Source organism: Globicephala melas, chromosome 14 (genome assembly GCF_963455315.2).
Source record: "Globicephala melas chromosome 14, mGloMel1.2, whole genome shotgun sequence".
Taxonomy (NCBI): domain Eukaryota; kingdom Metazoa; phylum Chordata; class Mammalia; order Artiodactyla; family Delphinidae; genus Globicephala; species Globicephala melas.
In genome coordinates, this window is record NC_083327.1 from 58733707 (window position 1) to 58754713 (window position 21007).

At 38.2% G+C, this 21007-nt stretch overlaps 2 protein-coding genes across 3 annotated transcripts in view; both read right to left on the bottom strand.

The window, feature by feature from the left end:
• Positions 1-485: 485 nt before the first annotated feature.
• Positions 486-9435, bottom strand: LOC115851186 (trace amine-associated receptor 1). The gene is made up of 2 exons (XM_030852864.3): positions 9308-9435; positions 486-1622 (listed from the first exon to the last, which is right to left on the bottom strand). The coding sequence occupies exon 2, from the start codon at positions 1503-1505 to the stop codon at positions 486-488; it is 1020 nt and encodes a 339-aa protein (XP_030708724.1). The 5' UTR covers positions 1506-1622; positions 9308-9435.
• A 3856-nt stretch (positions 9436-13291) lies between these two features.
• LOC115851441 (pantetheinase) overlaps positions 13292-21007 on the bottom strand; it is a 29675-nt gene continuing 21959 nt past the window's right edge. The window contains exon 8 of one of the 2 annotated variants that reach the window (XM_060283475.2): positions 13292-13838. In XM_060283475.2, the coding sequence (XP_060139458.1) occupies positions 13738-13838 (101 nt within the window). In that variant the 3' untranslated portion in view covers positions 13292-13737. Of the gene's footprint in view, positions 13839-20067; positions 20893-21007 lie in introns of those variants that run through there. The other variant, XM_030853427.3, reaches the window with a different exon arrangement.

Genomic DNA, 21007 nt, shown 5'->3' on the forward strand with positions numbered 1-21007 from the left:
AAAATATAAAAATTGATATTTAAGAATTAGAATATATAAATAAGAATTAATGATAAATAGCAAATTATGTGTAAACAATTACTTAATAGTAACATTTAATGTATACTTTCAGTTGATTTTACAAAAAGGCATATATATTCAAGCAAAGGAATGACAAATCTCTTCTAATTTGCATCCCCAAATGTAGCCTCTTAGTTTCCACCACTGAACAACTGAGTAAGGTACCACTGTCAATTTCATGGCAGTTCATGTAAGGGCAGGAGAAGTTCTTTAAAATACAAGTCCCTAAATTCTGGGCTTGTAAAGCTTCAATATGTATAATAAGAATGGCAAATAGGAAGCAAGATATAAGCATCATATCTAACTACACAATCTTTGCCCCTAATACTTGATAAAAGCCCTGTAGCTGGTGCATGTGGTTGCTATTATGTTGTGTTCATAAATATGATCACCAACTGTTGGCCAAACAGTAAAGTCTAATAATTCTATGGATTTAATTCTAAAAATAATTTACATCTAGATGAATCTTTTTGGAAAATTTTACCAAATAGAATCATCTTCAGTGCTCTTCTGAACCAGGGATAGAAAAATGCATAAACCATTGGATTTAAAGTGGAATTCAAGTAGCCAAACCAAATCAATGCATCGTTCAGGATGGGTGGAATTGTATAGTCCAGGAAAGGATCCATGACTGTGCAGACAAAGAAAGGACACCAGCATGTGAAGAAAACTCCCATCACAGTCCCTAAAGTCTTCGTAGCTTTCCTTTCTTTGCTTCGTGAAATTCCATTTTTCTCTTCCAACCCAATTCGAAATTTCTGATTTGCATCATGAATGGATCTTGCCTGCCCTTTCGCTATGAAATATATTCTACAATAGATGCATATCATAATAGAGCCAGGTATATAGAAAGAAGTCAGAAAGGCCAGAACCCCAGATGTTTTGCTGAAGAAGACAGAGCAACTCCCTATGCAGTGAATGTGTTTGTAATACGTCTCTTCAGCTCCTTTGAAGTTTAGCTCCAGAAAGATCATTCCAAATGCAAAAAGAGCAGGAATACTCCAACTAATGAAGATCATCACAAAAATAACCAAGATGTTGATCTTAGTTTTGTATCTCAATGGGTCACACACAGCATAGTAGCGGTCAATGGAAATGAAGGACAAATGAAAAATTGATGCTGAGCTCAGCATAATATCAGTGCTGGTGTGAATTTTACAGAAGACTTCTCCAAAATACCAGCAGTGCTCAACAGATCTCACCATACTATAAGGCATGACCAGACACCCCAGCAGAAAGTCCACAGTGGCCATGGAATGAATGAGCCAATTAGTTGGGGTATGAAGTTGTTTGAAGTGTGATATAGAAATAATAACTATTAGATTGCCAACCACTGTGGTTAGAATTATGAGCACCATTAAACTGTACAGGGAAGCACGGACGTCATTTGACCAGCTGCTTTTCACACAGGAGATATTAATTATATTGTGGCAAAAGGACATCATTCCTGAGGGCTCTGCACTAGTTATTATCTTTTCCTTTGTGTGTTGAGGAGTCTTTCTTCGAAATCCATGATCAGGTTAGAGTTCCTTCTTCTATTTCCATATATGTATCCCAGAAACCTGGGAGGATAAAAGAAAGGAAATCATCAGCAATTTGATTCTTCTCACTTTTAACACATTTACCTATTACTTCTTGCTGAAAAATGATTATTTTGCAAAGAGCTTTTATTTCCAAGTTTAGTTCAGTAGTTCAGTTCTACAATTATTATTATTATATATATATATTTTCTGTGGTACGCGGGCCTCTCACTGTTGTGGCCTCTCCCGTTGCGGAGCCCAGGCTCCAGACGCACAGGTCCAGCGGCCATGGCTCACGGGCCCAGCCGCTCCGCGGCATGTGGGATCTTCCCGGACCGGGGCACGAGCCCGTGTCCCCTGCATCGGCAGGCGGACTCTCAACCACTGCGCCACCAGGGAAGCCCCTGCAATTATTTTTAACATCTACTTGATGCTGCTCACTGTGCTGGAAATGCAAAGTTGAATTATTCGTTTGAAATATATGATTCTGTAATACTCAGCTAAATTCTCGAATTTGCAATACATTTTTCAATACACGTACAATACATATTATGTGTAATATATAATACATTATATAATTATGTATTATAAATATAAAAAGAGGGGGAGAGAGAGAGTTTGGAGGAAGAATGTAAATTCTGGCTATCAATGAACAACCTGTCACTATATTGTGAAGATGCTGGAAAATAACAACAAGTCTTAGAATTCCAGGAGTCCACCCTCCTCTTTGGCTCTTATTCCCTCTGGGCTGACAGTTTAGGTCAAGACCACATAGAAATCGAAACTTATCCAACATTAGAATTGGAGGAATAAGATATTTAGGAACTAAAATGCATATTTTAGTAAATTTGATCTCTCCCCGTAATCCCTTTCTGCCTTCTCTTCTCAGGAGGAAACATATTCATATCAAGTACATCTGTAAGATTTATTTCAATAAACACCCAGGCCCACTTTATGACAGAACAAATTGCAGACGAAATCTATTTATATTATCTGAGCTCTGTAATATTTGAATTATAATTAAAATTTTGCTAAAAGAACGATGGAGTTTTTACTATGAAATTTGTGTTCACTCAACTAAACTATCATTTAGAGTTTTAAATCTTCTACGCGGACTTTTTTTTTTTTTTCTATTTCCCCCCTTTTCTTCTTTCTCTTACTTTTGCTGTTGACATTAAAGGAACCAAGCAACACACCTGTAATCAGTGTTTAGAACTGTTTGCTAATAATTACTACCAGTCAAGAAAACATTCCTACCTGATATCACATTGAGTAGCTTTACTCAGTGGGAACTAGGGTCCAAAAATAAGTAAGGGAAGATGAAAAGGGGAAAAAAACTGGTTGTTCAGTTTTAGAAGACTACCTTCATAGATGATGAAAAAGTCATCTGACAACTTTGTATGCCATGTTCTTCATTCCCAGATAAAAACCAAATGGCTTCCTTCTCATAATGGTAACATCCTGGTTTTAGAGAACTAGAGCCTGAAGCATGGTATCTGGGAAATTATTGATAATACCAATGACATTCAGAAGAGTAAGTGTCTGACCAACTTTAAGAACATTACACATAATTTTTGTGCAAGTATTTTTTGTTATAATTTATTTTTAAATAGATTGACTTGTTTAAATAAATTCCCTATGATGATACTGAGTTGAGTGCTTACCTAAAAACATGACATAATAGTGTTTTTGTTTCTTTTCTTCCAGCTCTAAAAATTTAGCTAGCTAGAAATGATTACTCTCTGTATATAAAAATTACCAAGTTGGGGCTTCCCTGGTGGCGCAGTGGTTGAGAGACCGCCTGCCGATGCAGGGGACACGGGATTGTACCCGGGTCCGGGAAGATCCCACATGCCGCGGAGCGGCTAGGCCCGTGAGCCGTGGCCGCTGAGCCTGCGCGTCTGGAGCCTGGGCTCCGCAACGGGAGAGGCCACAACAGTGAGAGGCCCGCGTACCGCAAAAAAAAAAATTACCAAGTTGAACATACAGTAGTAATAAGGAAAGTTAATAAATCTCTCTTTAATTACCTAGCTAAGCAAACAGTTCTGTGCAAATGATCTAATCACCTAATGTTTGAAAATGACGTACGATTTAAAAATATATTGGTAAGCATTATAGTTTAAAGTAGATCTGTCTAGCAGGACAGGAACTCACTGGCTGAGTGGCCCCAACTTCCCAATAATGGGCCATCAGCGCTAAGTTCACCATGCCCTTTGTCTCTGGCTCCTTCAACCACCCATCTCTGATGGTTCAGACTCTCAATCCCAAACTTTTCTATACAATTCCTAATGTGAACCCATCTCCCAATCTACCTACCCGTTACCCGCCCTCCCCAAAACCATTCCAAGTGTGCCCTCCGGAACTCATGGTCATCACCCTACTTCCTCAAGCTCTTTATTAAATGCTTTCCTCTCTTTGTTCTAACTAAAACCATCTTTCCCCTGAGGATATCTCATCCCCTACAGACTTGTCAAAGGCAGCTGTTTTCTCACCTGTATCCCTAGCTACCCTTTATATTACAGGACTTGGAGGAAAACTAAGGATCCTCTTGTACTCATTGACATTGCGGATACTTTTCCGTCTTTCCTTCCTAACCTCCACCCCTTGCAAACTCTGAAGTTCTGTGTTCAAACTATACCTCTTCTTGCTGCAGACCTCAGACTTCCAAGTCATGTCTCTCTGTCTTGAAGATGTTAACTCCTAGTCTACCGTCATTTTCTCCAAGGCTACTCCTGCCAAAATTCTTGATAATTTTCTTGTCCACATAAATGATCCAATAATGGACTTTCAGCTCTTTAACCCTCTGCCTTCCAACAAGCATATCCTCCACTCCATATCATCTCACACTTTCATAGCCATCCCCAGAATCTTCCATTATCGATAATGAAGCCATTCCAAATGATTAATTTCAAGTTCCACCCTCTGTCTTCCCAGCCCATGCCACTAATGCTCTACTTCCAACACTTGTTCAACCTGCTTGAAGCCCATAATTCATTTATCTTATCACCTTTTCACTGTTCCTCATTTACTTACACTCACCTCTTTACCTAGTGTAGATTCCAAAATTTTTTAACATTATTTTAAACTCTCTCCCATTAATACACTTTTCTGGCTAAACTTGACCCCTTGTTAAATCGAGTTTGCCTCTTACTGTACTACACATGTGCAACTGAACATGATGGAGAAAAACACACAATCGGCCTCAGATTAAATTCATGACAGTTATGAACCATTCGAACTGCTCAAGAATCCTACCCAGTTCCCTATTACATTCATTCTCCCACTCTTCGAGATGACTATTTCATACCACCTCCCTCCTTCAATCTCAAATACTTTCTTCATCCTCATTCTCAGTTGATGACCTTGTATCTTGTTTCACTGAGAAAATAGATGCAATCAGAAGAGAATGTCCATATTCCCACTTCCACCCCTACACCAGCTTACATCTGTTCATATACTTAACCTTCCCTCTTATTACTAAAAATGAACTAACCATCTCCCATCAGAGCCGCCCCTTCATATGTGTCCTATAGGCACCCTTTCATGCCTGTTCAAGAATATACTCTCCAATTCTCCTCTATCCCCTGAATCTTCAGGAGTTCTCTTCTAAATAATTAACTCTAGTGTTCAAAAAATGTAGTAATATTCCATCTTAAAAAGAATTATTTTATACCCACATCTTTCAATTATCACCTTATTTCTCCCCTTTATGAAAAAAGAAAACATCTTTGAAAGAGTCCTGTAGACTCCTTGTCTTCAGTTATTCTCTTCCTAACCTTTTGAATCCACTCTAATGAGACTTTTGTCATTAACACTTCACCAAAACAATCTTAACCATATTGTTCTATATTACTAAACCCAATGGTAAACTCTCAGTCTTCATCTTGATGACCCCTCAGTTACTTCTTGAAACAATTTCTTCCTTGGCTCCAACTCACCTCCCTCTTGGAGCTCTGTTAACTCACTAGCTCTTCTTTATAGTCTCATTACTGGTTCTTCCTCAAGTCACCGGCCCTAAGGCTGGCTAGTCCTTGGTTCTCTTCTCTATTTACAGCTTCTCCCTAGGTTATTTCTTATAGTCTCATGACTTTAAAAAAAAGTCTCAAATGAATATCTCCAGCCTTAACTTCCCCCCTGAACTCTGAACTAAAATTTCCTGCTGCCTGGAGAATATCACCACTTATCATGTCTAAAGCCAAGTCTCTAATCTCCCCCATAATATGTGTTAAACTCCTCTTCCTCCCTAACGTCTAGAAATGGCAACTCCATTCTTGAAAATCTTCAGTCCCAAACACTGAAGTAATTCTTTACTTCTCTCTCTCACACTCAACAATATAGCCAACCCTTCAGTAAATACCTTGACTCTTCATTGAAAGTATGTCCAGAATCAGACCATTTCTCATCAATTGTACCATAGCCATAAACTTATCACTAACCACTGTCAAATTAGTAGCCTCCCAACTGGTTTCCTGGCTTCTCCTCCTTTTTTCCCCTTCCTTCTTGATTTACTTTTAGTATCTTGACTTAACATATAGCTTCTAAGCCAAGAAGGGGTGAATTGTTTCCCTCCTCACTACTCTTTCATGAAACGTAAAGAATGTGAATGAATTCTGTGGAAGGTGTGGAGAGTATGTTCAATAGAAGATGCTGACAGAGGAGAAGATTATTCTGTTTACAACCAGGTGTGAGAATTCATTATAAAGCAAAAGGAAAGGAGGTCCACAGTGTCCTTTGAAAAAGGCAATCATGGAGTCAGGAGAGGAAAGTCATAGCCTTTTAAAAACACAGCTGCAATCACTGGGGTCCAGGGGAATAGAACCTGGGAGAGGCAGAAGCTGTACAGGCTTAGATGAGGAATTCCGCAGCATGCCCAACCCTTACAGGAGAATGTCACCTGAGTTCCCAAGCGGTTTTACGGAGAAGTCAAGATCTCCTGCCCCTTACCACGAGGAAACGGGAAGCCCTTCAAGGAAATGCCAGCAGAATGGCCTGGAGTTGCAATAATGTAGAACCTTCTACCTGGTGTAGGTACTTGTATGTCCTTACCCGAATGCACAAGCTAAATAGACATACAAAAGTAGTCCCCAAACAGAAAATGTGGAGCAGTTAATTTCCTGGGGAGTTCAAGGCAGAGGCCACTTGATACCTTAAAGGAAACTAAGAATAAACAACTGTTTATCTGGGAGAAGACCAATCCAGGTAGAGGGGTCAGCAAGTGCAAAGGCCCTGAGGTGGGAGCATGCCTAGTATGTTTGCAAAATAGCAGATGTCAATGTGGTTGGAGCAGAGCAGTGAAAGCAGAGAAAAATCGATGGAGAGGCCAGAGAAGCTGCACAGGGCTACATTGAATAGGGCCCACAGTAAGAATTTCAGCTTTGCCTTTGAGTGAGAAAGGAAACCATTGGAGGGTTTTGAATCCAGTAACATGCTCTGACGGATTCTAACAGATTCACTCTGGCTACTGTGTCGAGAACAGGGGCAGAGGGCAAGGACAAAGTGAGATGATTAGGAAGCCGCTAAAATAACCTGGTGAAAGAAGATGGTGGTTTAGACCAGGGCAGTGGTCAAGTTTGGATATGTTCTGAAAGTACAGCAGGCAGGATTTACAGATAGACTGAATATGTGTTGGGAGAAAGTTATCAAGGGAAATAGAAAGGCTTCTGGTCTGGGCAGCTTGAAGGGTGGAGGTCCCAGTTACTGAGATAGGAAGATGGCGGTTAGAGGAGGGTAAGAAGCAGGAGGAAGTCAAGAGTTCAGTCTTGAACTTGGAGGCTGGGGCTGTGTGCTGAATAGCATGGCCTTTAGTACCCAGCTGCCTTTGTTTAAGTCTGGGGTGGGCCATTCACTAGTTCTGTGGCCTTGGACATTCTACCCAACCTCTTGAGGCCGTAGTTTGATAATGTGGAAAAACAATCTATTTCCTGGGCTTCTATGACCTGGAAAATGAGCACGAAATGAGCACGAAATGAACACGAAAATGAATAAAGGATTGAATGAATGAACAAATAAATTGAGGGGTTCATTAGCTCAATTCTGTGCTCCCTGGGGCCAATAAAAATTAAGGCACATATGCATAGCATGGATCTGATTCCAAAGATAAATATTATAGGCATTCAGATAGAAGTTCCTTGATTGTGGTGATGGTATCACAGGCGTTTTGATAAGTCCAGTCTCATCAAATTGTACCCATAAATTACGTGCAGTTCTTTGAATATCAATTATAACTCAATAATGCTGTTTTTAAAAAATAGAAAAAGGAGGATCAGCCTAACATAGGGATTCTCATCTGTAATTTTGGAAGCCAGAGGGCAGTGGAATGAGCTTAGAAACTATTAAGGAAATAGGATGGCAACTCAACAATCCTATAGTCAGCCAAAATAGTAATCATATGAAGGCAGAAAAAGGACAGCAAATATATGTCTATGACCACCTTCTGAAAGTCTCTAGAACATATTCTAACAATATAAAAATTAAATCAAAACAAAAATTTCTAAATAGCAAAAGATTAAGAGTAAAAGCAACAATAGTGAGTAATATTATCTAAATTGGGATTTAGTTTATATCAAAAAGAATTATGATAATATGACGCAATACAATACTGTTAAAAAAGGATTTTTGAAATGGAAAAAACAAATTTCAAGAGAACACATAATATTAACCTGGAATTTAAATTTTCAACTGTGTATAAAATAGATAACTAGTAAGAACCTTCTGTATAAAAAAAAATTAAATTAAATTAAAAAAATTTTTTCAACTATGTCAATAACCCCTAGTTGTTAACAGCATTGGTGAATAGCTGGCAAGTTAATCTTCTTGACCGGATTGTAAGATGCATAACTAATCATTTAATTTTGGAAAAATTCTCCAGCTGTATTTTTTGAAGTTCAAAATGCCAAATTGTTTGATCTAGCAAATGTTTGGTGCAATGATTTTCATTACAGCAACAAAAGTAAAAAGTAAAATTGTCTGAACTTATATCAGACCTTAAGTAAAATTGTCTGAACTTATATCATGAACCTCAGTAGATATATGTTCAACAAGATGTCAAATTGGAAGAGTTGGTTCTTTTTATAAGACATAGAAAGATGTCAATCAGATCCTGTCAAGTAAAGAAAAAACATTGCAGTGTTTTAAAATACCATGTACAGGGACACACACACCTACACACACACCTACACACACACAGAGGCACACACATTAAAGCAGGAAGTCATTCAGAAATGTGCCAGGATTTTTCCCACCAAATAATATTTGTGCAAGTAAGATTTTATTTCTGTAGTTTAGTATATAGGAACAATAAGATACAGTTTAATTTTAAAACCTGAAAAATCTCCATGAAGACTCCTCTATTATATTAAAACCAGCCAACAAACACAACATGGAATTTCCTTCTTCATTTACAAGGAAAGGAGATTTTTAAAAATCATGTTTCAACTTTTCACATTTTCTAGCTTCACACAGGTGAATTTTTAATAAAAGTGAAATATTTTGAAAAGCACATGTAAAGCAAGCTATTTAAAAATATGTAACTCTTTTTATCCTCTCCTACTAATATGACAGAAGCCTTGTGAATCTTCCCAATAAATAATCCTAAATTTTAATGTATGAATAAGTACGAAACCATTGATAAGTCTTATTCTCTTGAGCACTCTCCCCGTGAAAGATTACCTGGGCCTCCAGGCTAGTCTGTGTGATTTGGCGAGGCCGTTCATCGCCTTCAGACCTACCTTTTCAGGAAAGGGTTACAGAGCGAGTGGATGAGCAGAAACACAACCTTTGGGTGGAAGCTGTCTGCACGTGTCTCCCGGACACCTGCTGCAGGTGGAGCCACTGCGGCTCTATGATAGACCGCAGTTAACGCAGACAGAATGACGCAGATATTACAATCTGAAAAAGATAAGCTGATAATAAATCTTTTTGAAACAAGGTAACAGTATACTATTGAGAAAGATAAGTGGAAGGTGCTTTTATTCTAAACCAGCATCAGGAAGCTAGCAGTGAGCAAACTAGAGAAGGTAAATATTATCATTACTTTAAAAATAGTCTCAAGCGTGAGCCACCAGGATCCACAGTCATGGGTGTTAACAGCATATAAATGAAACCACATGTCCATTAAAACTGCCTTAATTGTTGATTGATTTGAAAAAAAGTTCTCCTGTATTAGACATCTGTACAATGCAGATAATAGCACTAAAAAAAAAAAAAAACAAAAAAACCCACCTCACTTCCAAAGTAGATGACTTGCACCTGACAAAGGAATATTTTTAAAAATCAGACTGTATTTAAACCCAATAACATCTTATAGTTAGAAAATAATTTAAGGCAGTGGCTTTCAAAATTTTTTAACCACGATAGGAAAAAAATGCATTTTAGATAATGACTCAACACACATGTAAGTACACATTTGTAACAGAAGCAAATGTTTTCATTAAAAATATCCTTACCTCATTCAATTCACTCTAATACTCTCTATTTTATTCTATTTCATTTTTTTCAAATGAGTAGGGTTCCCACCTCAATAATGTTACTAATCACAATTAGAAAAACATGACTTTAGAGATTATATGATCACACATATTTAGCCCACCAATTTTAAAATTCCTATATATAAAACTTCCAAAATGACCCTCTTTTTAGACAAGTGCCTTCAGTATAGCAAAATAAATAGCTGAACAAGTGTAGTTTCTCATCTATTTCTATCTCTCTGTTATTCTGCCAAAGGAAATCATAGGATCGTTATGACAGATTGATTATCGGTTCCAATTCTTACTCTCCTAGCATCTACACCTTTGTCTTTGCTTCACTGGGAGTGGAAGGTACTCCCCTGTCCTTTGAGCTCGAGCTTTGCCATTTGGCTTGTTTGGGCCAAAAGAGTGTAGACAGAAATAAAAGTGTGCCAGTTCCAGCCTAGTTGTCAGGAGGGCTCAAGTGTTTGTGAATGTCCTCTGTGCCATCCCCACGAGGAGAACACGCCCCGGAGAAGCCCACTTGTCCAGGGAGGCTGAGAGGCGTGCAGAGCAGACTAGGGCATGGAGATATGCAGTATATGGCAGAGCCACCCTAGCTGACCCTACAGGTTCATGAACTTAAGTGGCTATTATCTTAAGCCACTGAGTTTTGGGCTGGTTTGTTACACAGCATTTTCATGGGAATAACTAACTGAGTTAATTGTATTTCTGAAAGAAGCCACTGAAATCTATTACCCATTCTCTTGCCTTGGAGAAACACTGACACCAGAGAAGTACTGACACCACATGATGGGCCACCTGTGATCTAAACAGCCATTGACAAAAGCTGCAACAGCACAAACAAAGAAAGCATAAAATAAAAATTACCCCATACTAGGTGAAGTTAACCTTTTACAAAGTAAATGTAACTCCATCTTCAGAAATTCCTAGGTATTAAAGGTCAGTTCAAGAAATAACTCCAAGTTCACTTCTTATTAACAGTACATAGAAAATATCATTCATCTTTCCAAAAATTAGTTCAATGTGTGCCTGACTCATGTGTATACCTGTCATTTTGTGAATGACTGAGAAAGCATAATGCCTCACATATTGGAGTTTATTAAGCTCCAGGAAATCAAAGATCTTATCTGCTTTGTTCACTACTGTCTCTCCATCACCTAAAATAGTGCCTGCAAACCATAACCACTCAATACACATTGGCTCATTGAACAATATTGATTTACTGATTAAACTTATTATTTTTAAAAATCAAAGTATTACATTTTTATGGAACTCTTATAGCTCCACTTGTGGTAATTACTAAACTTCACCACCAGTCAATCTTCTTTTCATTTTAGGTCTAGTTATTTTTTTCACCTGAAAATTTCTTTAACCAGCAATGACTGGGTGCTAGGCTTGTGAGATGAAAGATAATTATGATTCTTTCTGCCAGGAATAGATAGCTAATGGTGAGACAGACATGCAAACTGTTGATCACATTGCAATAGAGAGAATCCTAAACGGAAATATAAAGGCCGTGTATGGGAGCACATAAGAGAGATCTTGAAAGCACATGTGGTACCCAGGAAAGGCTTCACATAGAAGCTGAATCTAGAAAGAAGGTCTCAGAAAATTTCGCAAAAAGACTAAATTTAAAATGGCAAATACGCACAAAATCTTTTTATTTAGTCTTAATAAACTAATTTCATAGTGGAAAATTAAAGTTCTTTAATCAGTAAGGATCATGTTTTACATTTTTATTATCTTATTCCAGCATCCTTTTCATCAACAGAATTGTATTGTGTACTTCAAGCATTCAAAGTAAAGTTTCTCCATTTGGTCAAACACACACACACACTTAAAAAATATTTAAGCTAGCAAATGACTTTTTTGCCATTCTGTAATGCATTTATTTTTAATTTTTTATTGAAATATATCTGATATATAACATTGTGTAAATTTAAGGTGTAGAACATGTTGATTTGATACTCATATACTGTAATATGATTTCCATTATAGCAATAATTGTCTTAATTCCCACAGTCCAAACAGAAAGCTAATTTTTCCTTTATCCCTTTTGTTGCCTTGGCAAGGAACAAAACTGAGCATCTCAATTTGTACTTGAAATAGCTTAATATCATTTTTATGACTGGCATGTTTCTATGGGTATGTTGAGATTTTCAAAATATGTCTCTAAAATTATTTCTATTATATGTGAATAGTACTAATTGAGCACTTATTATGAATGGAGTTATGCTAAATGCTTAAGTAATATTTTTACTTAATCCTCACAATAACCAAATGAAGTAGGTGTCATTATTCCAATTTTACAGGTTATGATGAATTTGAGAGAGATCCAGTGGCTTTTCCAATATCTTATTACCAAGAATGGCAAAACCAGAAATCAAACCAAAGCCATGCTCTTAATGAGGATTCTACACTGCCTCCAGAGACAAGCTTTATGATATCAGTAGCAGTTCATTACTGAAGATATCACAGTCTCACATAACCACTTAAAGAAGAGAAGAAAAATGTAATGAAATGAACTGAGTAAAGGGAAAAAGGAGTAAGTAGAGAGAATTATTCTCAGTAACATGACTGCTTTTTCTCTATCCACATATATCTTAGATATGAAAAAAAAGATCTTTAAGAGAGATGAGAGTGTCTCCACTGAGATAGGCTTGAGCAGTGGGTCCTGATGATGGTGGAGGGGAAGATCTGCCCCCAGGGGACATTAGGCAATATCTGGAGACATTATTTATTACAACTGGGGGAGGGGGGTGGGAAGAGTGCCATGAGCATCTTGTGGGTAGAGGCCAGGGATGCTACTAAACATCCAACTGTGCACACAGGACAGTCCCCACAACAGTTATCTAACGAAAAATGGCAATGGTGCCAAGGTTAAGAAATCCTGGGTTAAAATGATACCCTCAGTTTTTATGAGTTTTAAGACTGTCTTAACTAATATTTGCAGAAAAAATAACTTCAAATTGCCTTCTTCCAGAAAAAGTGATACTTCAAGGAAAAGAGAGACTGCCTGAAATAATGGGCATGGGATAGGACTAGAAATAAAAGATAATAGAAGGCCTGAGATTGGTTCAAGATGTCAGAGTAGGACATGCTCTCACACCCTCTGGCGAGAGTACCGGAATCACAACTAACTGCTGAACAGTCATTGACAGGAAGACACTGGAACTCACCAAAAAAGACACCCCACATCCAAAGACAAAGGAGAAGCTACAGTGAGATGATAGGAGGGGTGCAATCACAATAAAATCAAATCCCATAACTGCTGGGTGGGTGACTCACAAACTGAGAACACTTATACCACAGAAGTCCACCCACTGGAGTGAAGGTTCTGAGTCCCACATGAGGTTTCCCAACCTGGGGGTCTGGCAATGGGAGGAGGAATTCCTAGAGAATCAGACTTTGATTGTACATGGGCACATGACCAAACTTCTGTGAACATCAGCTTCCTAATTATAAAATGAAAGATTGATTATTTTCAGTTCTACCATCCAATGGCTGTTAGTGAAGACACGATCCATGTCTCTGGATGTGCAGGCTCTCTGCTGATCTCTTTGGTTGGGGCACTCCTGTAGAATTCGTGAGCTCCTGGAAGACAGGGAGCTCTATTCACTGCTATATCCTTAGGACCTCGAACATAGTAGGTGCTCAAAAACTACTGATCAGTTGACTGTCTGAGATTTCTAGCAGATTAGATGAATATTCACGCCTATAGCACAAGAGCAGTCGGAGCTTGTGGTATAGATTCGGAAGGCATCAACTTGGTGGTAATAGTTGAATCTGTCTGTGGTGGAGGATAAAAAGAGAGAGAGAGAGAAAGAAAGAGTGAGGAAATGGACTGAAAATAAGGTCATAAGTTAAAGAAGCCATCATTAGTGATTTTGAAGCAATGTCAATGGATTATTGTAGACTGGGGGAGGAGGTCAGAGGAAAGCTAGATTCACGACACTAGAAAGATAGTGCATAGTGAAAAAATAGAAGTAGCTGGGTTCAATTAATTTTTTGAGACATGTGACAGTGAAAGGAAGGTGAAAATGGAATATTAGTGAAGAGATGAAAAGTTCGGGGAATTATAAGGGCAAATACAAATTCAAAATAAAAGGCTTAATACTCCTTTTTGAAAATAAGGGAAGAGACTCCTTCTCTCCCTTTTCTTAGAGCATTTATTTAAAAGAAAAAAAGTGTAAGTTCTTTCTCTGTCTCTTTGAAATATAGGTAAGTCTTTTTTAAAAGCTCAGTAAGCTGGCTCTTGCTAGCTTTACGACCCAGGAGGGCCTTGCTCAAGGACCTGGGAACTATCTCTGAAATATAATTATTAAGGGAGATGATGCCCCTAGCTCCCAGTTTCTGTGGGTTGGTAGGAGCTTAAGCTCAGCAGACACTTCACTCCCAGGGTGCAAAACTATCTTTTGTCATAAAGAGGCGTTTATATTTCCTTTGGATAAAGCCAATTAGCGCAGATGGTCAGCCCAACTACCAAGTGAATTTAGGATAAACTACGTGTGACAAATGGTGCTGTCGGTCCTTTTTCTTGAGGACGAGTTATTGTTTACCTTGAGAACATGTATGTATTAGTCAGGGTTCTCCAGAAAAACAGAACCAGGAGGTTGTATATGTGTATATGGAGAGATTTATTATAGGGAATTGGCTCGTGTGATTATGGGCACCGACAAGTCTCGGGATCTGCAGGGTGAGACGGCAATTTGGAGATGGAGGAGAACCAATGGTGTAGTTTCAGTCCAAAGGCCGACAGGCTCGGGACCTAAGAGTCAATGCTGCAGTTTGAATCCAAAGGCAGAAAAAAGCCAATGTCCTCGTTCAAAAACAATCAGGCAGAAGGAATTCTCTTTTACTTGGCAAAGGTCAGCTTTTTGGTTCTGTTCAGTCCCTCGACAGATTTGTGTTTACCAGAGTGGGGCGAGGGGGAATTGGATGAAGGTAGTCAAAAGGTATAAACTTACAGTTATAAGATAAATAAGTACTTGGGATATAATGTACAACAGGATAAATATAATTAACATTGTTGTATGTTATATATGAAAATTAAGAGAGAAAATCCTGAGTTCTTATCACAAGAAAAAAATTTTCTGTTTCTTTAATTTTGTATCTATATGAGGTGATGAATGTTCACTAAACTTGTGAAAATCACTTCATAATGTATGTAAGTCAAATCATTATGTTGTACACCTTAAATTTGTACAGTGCTGTATGTCAATTATATCTTAATAAAACTGGAGTTAAAAAATAAAGTCAGTTCATCACACACACACACAAATAGTGCGGAGGCTGAAAAGCAAAGTGGTACTTCAAAAATTGTAATCAGTTCAGAGCCCTGAGGATAGACCAAATGTTAGCAGGTCTCATAAATCTCTTAAAACTCCATTCAGACAATAGACTGGCTCATAAATAAAATCATCCTGATGCCACTAACTCTGAATATTTTCATGAACGTTATAGGGAGGATCTTTGGAGGATTGTTTGTATATCTATTCTTTGGCTACGACAAATAGAAGAATGGAAGTGTAATGAGGCATTCGGCTTACACACTTTAGGAAGGATATTTCCTCTTTCTTAACTGACCATAAGACACTACAACTTGAGTCTTAATTTCTTATTGAACTTGAATCTCTGACCCAGATATTATATTCATATGGACCTATAGAGGACAGCCTTCTGCAAACTTTTGTAGGATGTAGGTTTCTTTTCTTTTTTTTTTTTTTTACGTCGGCCTGTCACTGTTGTGGCCTCTCCCGTTGCGGAGCACAGGGTCCGGACGCGCAGGCTCAGCGGCCATGGCTCACGGGCCCAGCTGCTCCGCGGCATGTGGGATCTTCCCGGACCGGGGCACGAACCCGTGTCCCCTGCATCGGCAGGCGGACTCTCAACCATTGCGCCACCAGGGAAGCCCAGGATGTAGGTTTTTATACTGGATCCTTCCTCCTATCTCCTAAGGACCCTAGAATGGAGTGACCCAGTATGAAGTAAATCCATCCTTCTCACTTTCCCCCCCACCAAGGGGAGAGGGGAGGAGGAATAAACTAGGACAATGATTTATGATAGTGGATTTTCCACCGTGTCCAGCTCTGGACCTTCCCTTGCATCTTAGGAATTCTTGAAGACAAGCCCGAAACATACTGCTCATGTGGACATAGCCTAAGCTTGGTTACTCTCAATAATAATTTTTAAAAAAGGGAAATAAGAAGGAAGAAGAGGAGGGGCAAGAGGAGAGGTGAAGAAGAAAGAGGAGGAAGAGGAGGAAACCTGGGAGGAAGCGTGGGGGGGGGGGAAGGAGGAGTAAGAGGGAGAGAAGGAAGAAAAGGGACGAGAAACAACCTTTACTGAACCTGTATCAGTCACTGGACTAAGGGCATTATGTGAGATCTCTAGTTTATTTCCATAACAACTCTAAAGTAATAGATACTATCATTATCATTGTTTTACAAAGGAAGGGACTGAGAATTAGATATTTTAAGTTAAGTTAATACTGAGGGGCAGCAGTGAAGTTTGATTCCAGATTTGTCTGACTCCGGAGTTCCAGCTACTAACCACTACCAAAAATTTGAAAGAAAAAAAGTATGAGTGAAGGGTTTTCTTCTCTAGAGGTGATTTTTCCTGCAGACCCTCCAAACAGCTAGAGAGTGAAAACTGAGATAACTACACTGTTGTGAACTTTGCTTAACATCCATGGATGGATAGGTGGGCAGGGGAATCTTATTAATTACAAGCTAGGCAGGTGAGATAATAACATACTAACAGTAATTTCAAAACATTTTCAAAATAGTATTTGTAATTGTTTTTTGTCTCTAAAATTATTACAGTATATTTTTATCAGCAGTCTCTAAAAATAACTTTCACATATTTATTTCAGTTAAAATTGAATTATAAATATTTTCAGGCTAATAGATTTTATTTTCTTGCTATAATGTTTTTATAATCAATCTTTACAACAACTAGTTTTTTTGTACTAAGTACACACAATGTCAATTAATTTTCACTCATATTGCTATAGCAAGTAAACCCTCAGTTAGTTGTCTTTGATAAAGCAAGATGAAATTTTACCATAGACAGGAAGAATTCAGCAAGTTCACAATTTCAGTTAAATCAACATCATAATCTGTTAAAACAGTATTTTGTGATACTAATATTTTCATAACTCAATTCAAAATTTATCCATTCATCCTGTCTACAAAGCATATTGCCCAAATATTAACTATTTATCAGATAATCTACCACTGTGCTGACAGGTGGCCTTTATTTTCTTTGGCAGCAGCTCAAAGTTTCTAGAATGTATTGATGGCTAAATAGCTATTAACACTGATAAGAGCTCTTGCTGTGTTTCTGTGACTGGACCACCATATGAAGCCGATTTCAAAACAGAAAGATTAAAAGAGCTCACTCTTAACACATATAAGGGAACACGAAGAGCACATTGTCATTGATCCTTCTAAACTTACCTCCCAAGTCTGAAAACTTCCTACTCTTTCTGTTGACAGTCTTCTCTCAGTGTCTCAAGGAAAATTTATATTCTCCATGCCACGTCTACAGATATGATTAACTAAGTTCAATCTTTCTTCAGGGTGTATATATATATTTAATATTAATTTTGTTCTCTCACCTAAGCCTTCACCCTGCATTCTATCAAAGTCTGTGGCTATTAAAGCTACAAGATTGACTATGAGGAATGTGGTGTATTTAAGGTAAGGATGCAATTAAAACCTAACTTTAATAATCACTAAGCAAAATATCAGTGTCCAGCCCTTCAATCAAACAGGATTAACACTGAGTCCCTCAGGAAGCTACAGTCTAGCATGGCCCATGTAAGAAAACGCTGGTAACCTAGACTGCTAAAGAACATCTTGGACATGAAGTTCAAAGATTCTGGTCTGAGGATCTGATACACCTAAATTAAGGATATGAGCACAACACTTTGCTCTCTAAGATAAAATAGAGAAAAATATACCTACTTTGTGAAATAAAAGAAAATACATGTTAAAATATTTTGTAAACTATAAAATGCTATATATAAAACATCAGTGACACCTTTACATACTCCTGGCAAGAAGATACAGATAAAATTGCCCTCAGATCAATGAAAAGGGCAGGGAAATTTTGAGCAAATGTTCGTATTGGCTTGCAATTAGCAGGTACATGGTACTGACAACAAAGTAATGGGGCCAGAGGCAAAGAGTATAACGTAACTATTGGTTAGAGAATAAAAGAAGGATAAGTGGCAACCTTGGTGACTCATGGCAGACATTAATCATTTATTGAGTGATTTCTATATGCTAAAGTTAAAGAAGATACACGCTTTTGAGGACCTTACATTCAGTGATAGACATTATTGTGTTAGCCAATATTTGTGAATCATTTCCCTTTCCTGGACATGCAGAATTACACTTCCTACTTATTTAAATTTGTCATGGCCATGTGACTTTCTTTGGCCAATAAAATGAGCGGAAATGGCAGGTATCACTCTGGGTGAAAGCATTTAAAAGGCAGTGTGCAATTTCTCCATATTCTTTTCTCATGCTCTAGAAATTATGGGAGCAGTGTTGATAAGGAGATGACACAAGATGAAAAAGCCTGGAGTTCTGAGCCTTGACATATAGGCTAGCTGCCCTAGAATAGATTCTGAATGAACAAGGAATAAACTTTTATTTTAATAAACCATGATTTTTTAATATCATTTATTACTGCACCATTACCTAGTCTATCCTGACTAAAACACATTCTACAGAGAAAGTATAGCACGGTGAAAGAGTACACTCATCCTTCAGTAGCCAAAGGGGATTGATTTCAGGACCTCCTGTGGATATCAAAATTCTCAGATATTCAAGTCCCTTATACAAAATGGTATAGTATTTGTATATAACCTATGCACATCCTCCGGTACACTTTAAACCATCTCTAGATTACTTATAATACCTAATAAAATGTAAATGCTATGTAAATAGTTGCCAACACACAGAAAATTCAAATTTTGCTTTTTGGAACTTTCTGGAATTTTTTTTCAAATACTTTCAACCTGCAGTTGGTTGAATCTGTGGACGCGCTAACCACACATATGGAGGGCCGATCGTACATACATCTGAGGCAAAAGGAGCTGAATGTTTTACCTCATCCTAACTATTTATTATTGGTTGACTTTGAATATATTACTTAGTCCCTCTGAGCCTCAATGTTATCCTTGTAAAATGAAGATAATAACGCTTGCTTAAAGAATTGTTTCATGTGAGACCGTGTCTATTTTTAATAGTAAGTTAGTTAAACAAGGAAGCCATTAGACTAGAAGGTTCTAATAGCTTAGCAACCTATGTAAGCAAACCAAAACCTAAGCCTGTAAATGCCTAGAAGTTAAGAAACCAAAACCTAAGGACAACTAATCACTAACAGCCAACTAGGCTTTCCCAAATAAGGCAGCCGCTTGAACTATCGCCAATAAAATTATTTCTTGCTTTGCTTTTTCATCTTCTCTATAAAAGCCTTGCCCCTAACTCTTGTCAGTGGAGCTCTCCTAACCACTTCTGGTTTGTTGCTGTCCCATTCAAATTGATTTTTGCTCCAATAAACTCTTAGAACATTTAATATGCCTCATCTTATCTTTTAATAGTTAATCCTTGAAATGCTCATTATTATTATACCTCAACAATAATGAAATACAGTTGAAATATCTTAAAAATAAACACAACTCTTGTTGGTGCCACTACACATGGATGTCCCAATGCAATGGGTGCTAAAGGGCTATCAAGGGCTGGAAAATAGGAACCGTCCTTAGAGGGTGTGAGGGGTGGGATATTCCCTTGTTCCAGGAAATAAGGGTGAGGGGGCCATGCGTTCCTGCTGGGACATTTTGCAGTTGTTTAATTTTTTCTTTCTTTTTTGTAATTTTGAATTTTTTGTGAGACCCGGGTCTCAAGACAAGTGGAAACATCCTCACCACAGTGAGCAGACCACAGGTACTTTGAAACCTTTCCAAGGATTGACAATTCTTGGAATCTGGAAGTTCTGTTTTGTTTATGTTTTTATTTCTTTTAATTTTTATACAGATATATTCAGAGATCTAAGGAACTTTTTCCATTCCCTGTCTTCTCCACCAACTTGAAAGTGAATACTTTTAGCAAAGGAAGGAGGAAAATACTACAGCAACATTTTGAGAGGTTTGGGATTTTTTATGAAAAAAAAAAAGGAATGAACTGAGATGGAGAAAATGTTCCCACCTTAAGCCCACATGAATCCCTCTCTCCCACCTCTACTGTCTTCGTAAGTTTCTATCAAAGAAGCCATTGAAGCAGCTCTACTATCATCACAAAGATGCATTGAGTGAGGAATAAAGAAAAAGACAGAGCTGGATAAAGAGTCACAGTCCATTGGTTCCCCAGTCGGTGTTCTACAGTACTCAGAATGTGAGAACTTGCATCATGGCCATAACCTCCACATTCTGGAGTTGTGGCCGGCCGCTCAGTTGGCCCTTCTATCCTGGTCCTGGTATCTGGGCTCTCTTCACCCATCATCCTGCCTCAAAAGTGCATGAAGAACCCCATCAGTCCAGGTCAGCTGTTGTCAAAAAACCACCAGACGTGGAGTCCCATTGATCTTGACACCATTCATGTCCCTGTGGGGTATGAACAAGATCGTTGAGATCTTGGCTTCTCCAGCATCCATACCCGGGAAGTGTTTGACTGTAGGAAACCCAGGTTCTCTAAGGTTGTACTGAAACCACAGTCCATGACTAGGGAAGCTCACAAAGTCTTTATCCTTGGCTGTTGAAATTTACCAAGTCCTGAGCTATGAGTAGAAAGAACAGTACGGCAGCCAAGTGCTCCTGCCATGCCTGCAGGCTGAAAGAAAATGAGATTATGGCACAGGAGACCTCAGCCCTCCGAGTGCAAGCCAAGCACATTTCCCTGTAGGGTGCATTTTTGATTGTTCTCTTTTGAAGAGACTCGTTTGTCT

What these genes read in the sequence shown, in the direction of transcription:
- LOC115851186 (XM_030852864.3), bottom strand. Translation starts at nt 1,505, where the DNA reads ATGATGTCCTTTTGCCACAATATAATTAATATCTCCTGTGTGAAAAGC.